This window comes from Bombina bombina, chromosome 5 (genome assembly GCF_027579735.1).
Source record: "Bombina bombina isolate aBomBom1 chromosome 5, aBomBom1.pri, whole genome shotgun sequence".
In the NCBI taxonomy this organism is placed as follows: Eukaryota; Metazoa; Chordata; class Amphibia; order Anura; family Bombinatoridae; genus Bombina; species Bombina bombina.
This window is the reverse complement of record NC_069503.1, coordinates 981,509,121-981,521,229: the sequence shown is the minus strand read 5'-3', so window position 1 is coordinate 981,521,229 and position 12,109 is coordinate 981,509,121. Positions and strand designations below refer to the sequence as shown.

Below are 12,109 nucleotides of genomic sequence, written 5' to 3'. Positions count from 1 at the left end.
GTTGTCAAAAATACGTCCTCATCTGTAAGGCTATAACAAGAGGCCATTGAAGCCTTAATAACGCCATCATCATGCGCTGTTGATCAAAGAGAAAAAACAGGCAAAAAAAAATATCGCTCATTACACTTGCAGACCCATTAAAACACAGGTTGTTTGCCATAAGGCCATACTATTCTATGCATGGCAGTTAGAAACTCTATTTTATGGTGGTTAGATGAGGCTGTGCTATACTCCATTTGGTCCCCATGTGGATATGAACAGTTAAATATAAGAGCAGGCCCAAATTATTTGAATTGGTAAGAATATCTGCTGTGTTCTGTCCCAGGGTTATCCATAAGTGCAGACAAAGTACAATAGCATATATAATCATCTTAAAGTCTGGTATATAGCTAATATAAACAAAGATCATCTACAGGTGGCCCTTAATTTAATCAACGACCTTAGGCAGTTCTATGAAATAAATGAGTAGTCCCAATGAAAAGGACAAGTAAAGTATAAGGTACCTGCTGGTAACCAGCACTGAACTGTATGAAGATTTGCGTTACTTTAGGAACATGTCATGACTGGTATAGCCTCCAGGATCCCACAGTGGGGTTTGTGCAGCTATCATTATGTAAGGCCATCCTCGTCTGTATACTTCAGGTGTGGGGTTGTGGCCGCTTTGCTGTTTCCTGCTCCCAGGCTGGCGTGTCTGGTTCGACAAGTAAGGTTTGTGGTCAGTCCAATTATTGGGGCATTCTGTACATTTTCTCTTCATAAATGAATAGGATCTCTCTGTCTGTGTGAGATCCCTGGTCTGTATAGCGCTAACCTTCTGCTCTTCGCAACCTGGGATGGCAGTCTGTAAATATTGCAAAGAGTAGTAGTTAAGTGTGGGCTCGCTCCGCTCCCGATGGGTTGTTGTCTCCCCACTCAGGAGTTCCTTCACGCCACGTTGCACCGGGCCATCTGGGTAAGTGTGAGACTTAGCTGCCGGCTCCTTTTTATATGGGGTAGAAAATGCCAGCCTTATCTCTGCTGTAAGCTTAGCTGCGTGATTGTCCATTAGGTCCGCTAGTGCATATACAAGATCCCTGGGGTCAGACTCCGTGATAAGACCCATGTTTTGAAATCTCCTCAGATGCTTCTTTAGAGTAGTAAGATCTGGTATTAGAGTGCAAATGTTAACCTGTGGATAAAAAGGTAGGGGAGGATTCCGCTGCCCTGATCTTCGGGTCTATCAGTATTAGGAAAATAGTCAGAAGCACTCCAAATAGGAGCTACAAAGTCTCTGTATACAGATCCGTGGTATATTAGAGATCACTCCGGATTAGTTTTCTTTAAAGTTTTGTCAGGGATAATGGAGTGATAGTGAGGAAAGCACGTGATCAGGGCCGCTTCATGTAGGAGTATTGTGCCACAGTTCCTGCTTTGTATAGACATCCATATTCTATGATATTGGTAGTCCAAGCCTCTGAGGGTGAAGTTACAGTAAAGTATTTTAGACTTTTTCAGCTATAATCAGATTTTTTTTTTTTTGTATGCAGGCAGTAGCTTCTGGAAAGCACGTCTGGTTTCTTTGATGGCTGACTCCGCCCCTCGTCTCAGAGGATTTTATTAGATCACAAGTCTTAGTGGCAGACTTGTCAGTCCTTGGATCAGGGAGCCTCTTTTCTTCAACCAGTGAGGATAGTAAATCTCCACAGAAGCAAGTCTGTTAGGTTTGGGTGCAGTCTAGAGGTCTCCGCTTCGGAGGCTTCCTCTAAGAAAAAGGATCTTCTGTCTTAAGGCACTTTTTCATGATCTCAAAGCTCTAATTTTGACGGCATGGAGATGAAGCAATTCTGTCCCAGAGAGGCTTTTCTGACAAGTTTATTATTATCCTAATTCAGGCTAGAAAACCTGTTACCAGATCTATTTATTATAAAGTCTGGAAAAACTTTTTTTGTATGAGGTTCTCGCAAAGGTTATCATTGAAATTCCTGCATTAAGGCTTAGATAAATGTTTATCCACCGGTTCATTGAAGGGTCATATTTCAGCTTTCTGTTTTGTTTCATAAAATAATTTTCTTAAATATACATTATTTATAAAGTGCCAACATATTCTGCATTGCTGTCCATAGGTACAATTGATTTAAGTAAACCAATGGTACAGCACTTATAAGAGACGAGAACATTTTCAAACAAAGAGGGTGTGAAACAGGAGGTGAGGACTGTAAGGGTAAAATATATGTTAATACAGAGTTGGCAATTATTTGTTAGGGGGAATTAATTTTTTACTCAGTTCAGGGATAGGCGTCCCTGAATGAAAATATTTTTAGGGAGCATTTAAAAGAAGGCAGATTAGGGGAAAGTCTGACAGCGAAAGTGCATTCCAGTGGGTTGGTGCCTTAACTGCTGATAAGTTTACCTACTGAAGTATAAATGGAGAAGAGTAGAGGACCCAGGACAGAGCCTTGAGGTACTCCAACTGACAGAGGCATAAAATAGGAGGAGTTGGCAGCCAATTATACAGAAAATGACCTGCTAGAAAGACAAGAGTGGATCCTAGAGAGAGTACAATGTCCCACAGACCAAGAGAGCTGAGAGTCTGTTGGAGGAGATGGTGGTCAACTGTGTTGATGGCAGCTGAGGTCAAGTAAGATAAGTATAGAGTAGTGGCTGTTACTTTTAGGCCTTTATTCAGGCTCTGAACAGAATTAAACTAGTTATTCATCCAGTTTCTCCTCCTTGAAATCTTAATTTGGTTTTGAAGGTCCATCAAACTCCTACTTTTAATCAGATGCATTGTTTAGACCTTCATCTTATATCCTGGAATTATCTTTTTCTTATTATTTCTTTGACTAGCAGGGTCTTTAAGCTTTCAGCTTTGTCATGCAAACCTCCTTTTTTTATTTTTCGTCAGCATAAGGCTGTTTTTCGCACTACATTATGGCTCTTTCTTTTTGTCCAGCTCCAAAGAAGTCTAAGGAGCGTCTTCTCCACAATATTAAAAATAACAAAATAAAGCCACAAATTATTACAGACTTTCTTTTTGTCTATTTTTCTGGGCCTCACAAAAGGTCGGAAAGCTACAGCTGTTACTTTAGCAGCTTGGCTTAAAGCTGTAATTCTCTAGGCTTATTTGGTTGCTGGGAAAACTCTAAGCGCATTACTCCAAATTCCACTACAGCAGTTGTTACTTCTTGGTCCTTTTGTAATGAGGCTTCTATTGATTGGATTTGTAAGGCAAATTGATTGAGGCTTCTGTTGATCAGATTTGTTCTTCTTTACACACTTTTTCTAAGTTATATCACTTTGATGTGTATGCATTTATTTAGACTGCCTTTGGAAGGAAAGTTTTTTGGACCGTAGCACCTGAATAGTAACATCCTGCCTTCAAGGTTTGTCCCCCCATTCACAGTCTCGTGTACTCCATGGCTTAGCGATTGATTCCCACATGTGATGACTTGTGGACTCTCACCATCAAATGAAAGAAAACAAAATGAATGCTTACTGATAAATTATTTTCTTTTATGATGGTGAGTCTACAAGCTCCTTTATCTTCCCTGCTTTTTCTTTTTAACTGATCTACTTGGCTATATGTATGACTAAGTATAACAGAAAGTGGGAGGGATTTAAAGCTGTGGTATGTTAGGGAGTCTTTTACTTCCTCGGGGTCAGAGGGCAAATATTCCCACACGTGATGACTCGTACTCTCACTGTCATGAAAGAAATTTAATTTATCAGGTAATCATAAATTAGGTTTTTCTTTTGCTACGTCCTTGTTTCCTTTTTGGTGACATACTAGATAATATTCACTATCTTAGAAAAGAAAATGTTTTTGAAATTAGAGGGACAGGGTCTGCAGACACCTGTAATGCCCACTTAAGACTCCAAGGTAATGAAAAATGCATCTAGAGGTTAGTTGTGCAAATATTCTTGGGAAAAACAAGGTGTCTCATATTCTAAAAAGCCCCAACACCTCCACCACACAACTGTGAGGAAGTGTCTCTGCATTGGTCCTCATTCTGCGTCACTACATCACCCATAGTTAATACCACATGGTCTAGCGCAGTGTTTCTCAACCGCAGTCCTCAAGTACCCCCAATAGGCCAGGTTTTCATTATAGCTGAATTGGAGAAGAGGTGAAATAATCAGCTAATCATACACAATGGTAACTAACCTGCTCTCAACCATCAGCTGATTATTTCACCTCTTCTTTTGTTCAGCTATAAAGAAAACCTGCCCTGTTGGTGGTACTTGAAGATCGTGGTTGAGAAATAATGGTCTAAAGCACTCAATGAGTACAGCGAATGAGGAGGGATCATCAATCAATCCTGTATTGTAAATTGCGCCCAATACCTGTTTATTAAATATAGCTTATTGGAGGTGAGGTAACCTAAAAACTAGTTGTATATTTCTGTAATTTCTAGTATTTAAGATCCAGGGTTAGGGGCTCTTAGAGTTATGTTAAGTGTGTTCCTTCAACCTATAATAGGGGAGTAATAGACCATTTATGAATTGTTATGAGCAGTCAATCTGTGCTCAGCTATTGGCAACCTTAAGGGAATTCTATAAATACAATGAACACCACTCATGCTGATATAGATAAACGTGTTTAAAATATGTTTTTATCTCAGTTAAAAAATGCTTGCAAATCACAATGGTCTAAATCCAATAACATTCAATTTCACTCCTGTCTGGTGCAGTCACTATTCCTAGCTCATAAAAATACATACATTTAAAGGAACATTGAAACTCAAAAGTGTTTATCATGCTTATGAAAGAGTAGTAATTAGACATGTTAAACTGGATATTGTATTTCAAAATCATCTTAAAGCTTTTCAAATTGGTATTAAAACGAACAGGAAATACTTGTTTGCTCACAATACATCCCAAGGGGTAGGCTTTTCATTGGCTGATAAGGACAATTAACCTAACTACTTTTTATCCATTTTAAAATATTATTTTTTTAAGCATTACAAAAGTGTCCCTTTTAATTAAGTAGGTCATATACATTTCCAGCAATTTCTTAATGACTTACAGAACATCCAAGCGCACTTACATTGTAATATGATGTGATATGAATTTTAAAAGATATTTTTCACTTTAATAGCCAGGAATTTACCCCTATGAGAGACGTTGTCTAATTTACCTAATACGAAATTTGGTTCCCTTTCCTAAAGGGGCGGTAAACTCATAGGATATATTGGCATAAATTAAGCAATGCATTACATTCAGTGTTTTAATAATTTAGCACTGTCATTCATAATTTACTAGATGATGCAAACTAAAAACAGTTCCTGTTCTTCTTTGCTGGAGGGGGGGGGGCAGATGTAAATGAGCTGGTGCTCTGATCCAACCAAATTCTGATCCAGCAATCACTCTGTGGAATGTTGCATGTTCCATTAAATTTTACGATACTTAGGTATGATAGAGGCACTGCAGCCTCTCTGTAGGTTGTGGAACGTAAATCAGACAAAAATAAATAATTCATTTGTATTGCAGTGTTTTTTAATTTTCCTCAAAATGACTACCCAAATGTTGAAGCACTTGAAAATGATGCAGCATAGCTGTAAAAAGCTGACTAGAAAATATCACCTAAACATTTCTATGTAAAAAAGGAAGATATTTACCTCCAAATTTCCTAAGTTTTTACACACCCCTGTAATCAGGATGGTAGTCCCAGGACTTGCAAGGGAGCTTGCATCTGGCATGTGCAGGCACAGTCATGTTATTTTTCTGTTCGGTTTAAGGAAGTTTACTATGAAATCTTACAAGATTTCAGGGAAATCTCATGAGAACTCAGAAAAGCAATGCATGACCTGATTGGCTATTGCTTTTTTTTCTTCTTTTCAACTTTTAGCTGGACAGCAGCTGAAGTATAACTGTTCACAGAGCATTTACACTGGTGAGCTGAAGAAATTGTGAGGTAACATATCTTTCCATTCTTAAATAGAGATGTTCAGGCGATTTTTTCATGTCAGCTTTTTACAGTTATGCTGCAGCACTTTCAAGTGATTTAGCATATGAGTAGTATGTCCCTTTAATGTAAGATTTTACTGCAAGATTAAATGTTGTGTTTAATGTCCTTTTAAATCTGAGCAAAGGGGTTAAACACATGGGTTCCATATATGGAGTAGTGTAAACATTTCATGGTGTAACAAATTAAAGTGTTTTTGCACTACAATTTCCCTGTAAGTACTGCTTTTTATTAAATATTTTTGAGACTTGTCTAACTTTCATATGCCTTTTGCATATGTGCACTTAAAAATTTACTTTCATGTTTCTTTTTTCCTTTAGGAGGTGTTCCTGATCGTCACTGCAATCCTTGTCTTCCTGTTTGCTTTTTATGCTTTGTTTTACCTTAACTTGACTGCAACAGAAGATGGTAATGAAGAATAAATGAAGTAGAATTGTTAAGGCATTACTATTATCATTCCAATGATTTACAGCCAAGGATCAAGCCTGTTCTTCTAAGTGTAATTATGCATTCCAGAGTGCAACCTTCTGGGGTTACAATGCTGCCCATTAAGGCAGTGAACTGACACACTCATATTCCAGTTCAGATTTTTTAATTATTCCAACTTTAAGGAGGAAACGACTTTAACGTTAAAAATAATTTGTCTTTAATAATGTTGCTTACAAAATTGGTTTTCTGATTAAAAAACAATATTGAGGAAAATTTTATATTTTGTCAAATCTTTTTAATTTGTTGAGGTCTCCCTTACCTTGTGAATTTTAACTGTCTCTAATGAAAATGGTGAAGCCTTTTTTTGGATACAATTTTTTGTTGAAATGCATGAATAAATGTTTTTGTTTTTCTTAAATATTACTTTTGTCTTTATTAAATATATATTTCTGTATTATTCCATTTAGTAGCCTTTAAACCGGCATAAAACACAAGATTTTTCTTTTGTGATTCAAACAAAGCATACAGTAATTAAAGTGTTTTCAATATACTTCTATTATCAAATTTACTTTGTCATATTCTTTGTTGAAGAGAGATCTAGATAAAAAAAAATGCACATTTCTGGAGCAGTACATGACAGTAAACACTGCTGCCACTTACTGTTCTTGCAAATGTATAACATGGTTATAAAACTGCTGCTATATGACCGACTGGATGTCTATGAAATTATTCTAGAAATCGGCTATCTCTCATAAACACATAGGAGTATATATCCAAGGTGTTTCAAGAACAGTACTTTCTTAGCTTCAAAATGTGGGTCATTAGTCTCAATATTTTCGAACTTGGATGATACATATTCTGAAAAAGTGAGATAATATTGTCCATTTTAATAATAGACAGGAACTATAGTTATTATTAAGGGTTTTTTTTAGGATAGTTTGTTTCAACAGATAATACTTTTTATTTATTTTTTACATTTCTTTTTATTAAGCAGGAGAAGGGCAAAAAGATAACAAAAAAGTGAAATCTAATCGCACAAAAGCATAAATATATTACATGAACAATAATTATAAGACTTCGTCCCTTACAAATTAGAACATCAATAAACCATATATTAGGGACGCAGCCCACATTAATACATATATTTCAGAGTCCTTTCTATCAACTTTCTGTTATTTTACAATCAGAACAAGTAAAATTCCTTGATGCTCTTTCAAATTTTCTATCAACCTAATATCTATCTTTTCTTTATTTTTGTTTATTTTACCCTTCCTTTTTTCCCTTTTTCTCCCACCCAACAGAGATATATCCATCAAAATTACTTACACCTAGATTTAGAGTTTTGTCGGTAAAGACCAGCGGTGCTAACGCTCCTTTTTTTTCCAGCGCACCCTTAAGACAACGCTGGTATTTAGAGTTGTCTGAATGGCTGCGTTAGCCTCAGAAAAGGGAGCGTTGAGCATAATTTAGCTCCACTTCAACCCTCAATACCAGCGTTGCCTACGTTAGCGGTAAGATGGAAAAACGTGCTTGTGCACGATATCCCCATAGGATACAATGGGGCTGAGATGGCTGAAAAAAAAACTAACACCTGCAAAAATGCAGCGTTCAGCTCCTAATGCAGCCCCATTGTTTCCTATGGGGAAACACTCTCTAAGTCTACACTTAACACCCTAACATGAACCCCGAGTCTAAACACCCCTAACCTTACAATTATTAACCCCTAATCTGCCGCCCCCGCTGACACCTACATTATATTATTAACCCCTAATCTGCCGCTCCGGACACCGCTGCAACCTACATTATAGCTATGAACCCCTAATCTACTGCCCCTAACATCGCCGACACCTATATTATATTTATTACCCCCTAATCTGCCCCCCCCAACGTCACCACCACCTACCTACACTTTTTAACCCCTAATCTGCTGACCGGACCTCGCCGCCACTATAATAAATGTATTAACCCTAAACCGCCGCCCTCCCGCCTTGCAAACACTATAATACATTTTATTAACCCCTAATCTGCCCTCCCTAACATCGCCGCCACCTACCTACAATTATTAACCCCTAATCTGCCGCCCCCAACATTGCCGCTACTATAATAGTTATTAACCCCTAAACATAAGTCTAACCCTAACACCCCCCTAACTTAAATATAATTTAAATTAAATTTAAACACTACACTATCAATAAATTAATTAAATAAATTAACTACAATTAGCTAAACTAAAATACAATTTAATAAACTAATCTATAATACAAACAAAACAAACACTAAATTACAGAAAATAAAACATTTTACAAGAAGTTTAAACTAATAACACCTCATCTAAGCCCCCTAATAAAATAAAAAAGCCCCCCAAAATAATAAAATGCCCTACTCTATTCTAAATTAAAAAGTAATCAGCTCTTTTACCAGCCCTTAAAAGGGCTTTTTGCGGGGCATTGCCCCAAAGTAATCAGCTCTTTTACCTGTAAATAAAAATACAACCCCCCCAACATTAAAACCCACCACCCACATACCCCTACTCTAACCCACCCAAACCCCCCTTAAATAAACCTAACACTAACCCTCTGAAGTTCTCCCTACCTTGAGTCATCTTCACCCAGCCGAGCCGAATTTTTCATCCAAGCGGAGCAAGAAGAGATCATCCATCCGGTAGAAGTCTTCATCCAAGCAGAGCAAGAAGAGGTCCTCCATCCGGTAGAAGTCTTCATCCAAGCAGGGTCTTCTATCTTCATCCATCCGGAGCGGAGACATCTTCCATACACTTCTTCCATACGCGGAGCCATCTTCTTCAACCGACGGACTAACGACGAATGACGGTTCCTTTATTGGACGTCATCCAAGATGGCGTCCCTTGAATTCCGATTGGCTGATAGAATTCTATCAGCCAATCGGATTTAAGGTAAGAAAAATCTGATTGGCCGATTCAATCAGCCAATCAGATTGAAGTTCAATCCGACTGGCTGATCCAATCAGCCAATTTGATTGACCTCCCATTCTATTGGCTATTCCGATCAGATTGAACTTGATTTTTCTTACCTTAATTCCGATTGGCTGATAGAATCCTATCAGCCAATCGGAATTCGAGGGACGCCATCTTGGATGACGTCCCTTAAAGGAACCGTCATTCGTTGTTAGTCCGTCGATTGAAGAGGATGGCTCCGCGTCGGCTGTATGGAAGATGGCTCGGCTCCGCTCCGGATGGATGAAGATAGAAGACCCCGCTTGGATGAAGACTTCTATCGGATGGAGGACCTCTTCTTGCCCCGCTTGGATGAAGACTTCTACCGGATGGAGGACCTCTTCTTGCTCCGCTTGGATGAAGAGTTCGGCTCGGCTGGGTGAAGACGACTCAAGGTAGGGAGATCTTCAGGGGGTTAGTGTTAGGTTTATTTAAGGGGGGTTTGAGTGGGTTAGAGTAGGGGTATGTGGGTGGTGGGTTTTAATGTTGGGGGGGTTGTATTTTTATTTACAGGTAAAAGAGCTGATTACTTTGGGGCAATGTAATTAGTTTAAACTTCTTGTAAAAAAATGTATTTTCTGTAATTTAGAGGGGGGTTTTGTATTATAGATTAGTTTATTTAATTGTATTTTAGTTTAGCTAATTGTAGGTAATTTATTTAATTAATTTATTGATAGTGTAGTGTTAGGTGTATTTGTAACTTAGTTTAGGATTTATTTTACAGGTAATTTTGTAATTATTTTAACTAGGTAGCTATTAAATAGTTATTAACTATTTAATAGCTATTGTACCTAGTTAAAATAAATACAAAGTTGCCTGTAAAATAAATATAAACCCTAAGATAGATACAATGTAACTATTAGTTATATTGTAGCTATATTAGGGTTTATTTTATAGGTAATTATTTAGTTTTAAATAGGAATAATTTAATTATAGTAAATTTATTTAGATTAATTTAAATTATATGTAATTACTTATGTTTAGGGGTTAATAACTTTATTATAGTAGCGGAGACGTTGGGGGCGGCAGATTAGGGGTTAATAATTGTAGGTAGGTGGCGGCGATGTTAGGGAGGGCAGATTAGGGGTTAATAAAAATTTATTATAGTGTTTGCGAGGCGGGAGTGCGGCAGTTTAGGGGTTAATACATTTATTATAGTGGCGATGAGATCCGGTCAGCAGATTAGGGGTTAATAAGTGTTGGTAGGTGGCGGCGACGTTGGGGGGGTCAGATTAGGGGTTAATAAATATAATGTAGGTGTTGGCGATGTTAGGGGCAGCAGATTAGGGGTTCATAGCTATAATGTAGGTTGTGGCGTTGTCCGGAGCGGCAGATTAGGGGTTAAAAATGATTTATTATAGGGTTTGCGATGTGGGGGGGGGCCTCGGTTTAGGGGTTCCTAGTGCGTGATGTTGATGGCAGGCTCTGAATTTGGCAAAAACAGCATGAATCCATGGACCCGTCATGTCTGATAAAAACTATGCAAGGGGAAGGGGGCTGTGTTATGGTGTGCAGAATGTTTTCCTGGCACATGTTGGGTCCATTGATAACCCTAGATTTACATTTGAATGCTACAGCGTATGTAAACACAGTTGCTGACCAAGTGCATCTGTTTATGTTGACAGTTTATCCTCAAGCAGATGGTTACTTCCAGCAGGATATTGGGCCAGTGCACAAAGCCCGCATCACTATGGGATGGTTCCTGGAACATGACAATTACTTTTCTTTGTTGCAGTGGACCACTCAGTCCCTGGGTCTCAATCCTATTGAACATCTTTGGGATAAGCTGGAAAGGACTTATGTCTGCATGGTACACAATACCTCCACAACATTTTCAACATCTTGTTGAATCCATGCCTAGAAACAAATTCAGGCTGTTTTGAAGGCTAAAGGGGGCTCAACATACTACTAGGTAGCTGTACCTAATAAAGTGGCTGCACAATGTGTGTTTGTATGTATGTATACATGTGTGTATATATACAGTTATATGCAAAAGTTTAGGCACCCCTGACAATTTCCATGATTTTCATGTATAAGTAATTGGGTGTTTGGATCAGTAATTTCATTTTCATCTATCAAATAACTGAAGGACACAGTAATATTTCAGTAGTGAAATGAGGTTTATTGGATTTACAGAAAATGTGCAATATGCATCAAAACCAAATTATACAGGTGTATTCATTTGGGCACCCTTATCATTTTGTTGATTTGAATACCTGGAACTACCTAGCACTGATTAATTGGAACACACAATTGGTTTGGTGAGCCCATTAAGCCTTAAACTTCATTGACAGGTGCATCCAATCATGATAAAAGGTATTTAAGGTGGCCAATTGTGAGTTGTTCTCTTTGACTCTCCTCTGAAAAGTGGCAACATGGGGGCCTCAAAACAACTCCCAAATGACCTGAAAACAAAGATTGTTCAACATTATGGTTTAGGGGAAGGCTACAAATAGCTATCACAGAGATTTAAGCTGTCATTGTCCACTGTGTGGAACATAGTGAGGAAATGGAAGACCACAGGCACAGTTCTTGTTAAGGCCAGAGGTGGCAGGCCAAGTAAAATATTGGAAAGGCAAAGGATGGTAAGAATGGTCAAAAGCAGCCCACAGACCACCTCCAAAGACTTGCAACATCATCTTGCTGCAGATAATGTCACTGTGCATTGTTTAACAATTCAGTGCACTTTGCACAGAGAAGCTGTATGGGAGAGTGATGCGGAAGAAGCCTTTTCTGCACACACACCACAGAGTCGCTTGAGGTAT

At 38.2% G+C, this 12,109-nt stretch overlaps 1 protein-coding gene across 1 annotated transcript in view; it reads left to right on the top strand.

The window, feature by feature from the left end:
- The window catches only part of TRIQK (triple QxxK/R motif containing), a 410,206-nt gene that overhangs the window by 380,492 nt on the left and 17,605 nt on the right, over window positions 1-12,109 (top strand). Inside the window, exon 5 of the mRNA XM_053715195.1 lies at window positions 6,265-6,352. Coding sequence (XP_053571170.1) covers window positions 6,265-6,352 — 88 coding nt within the window. The remainder of the gene's footprint in view (window positions 1-6,264; window positions 6,353-12,109) is intronic.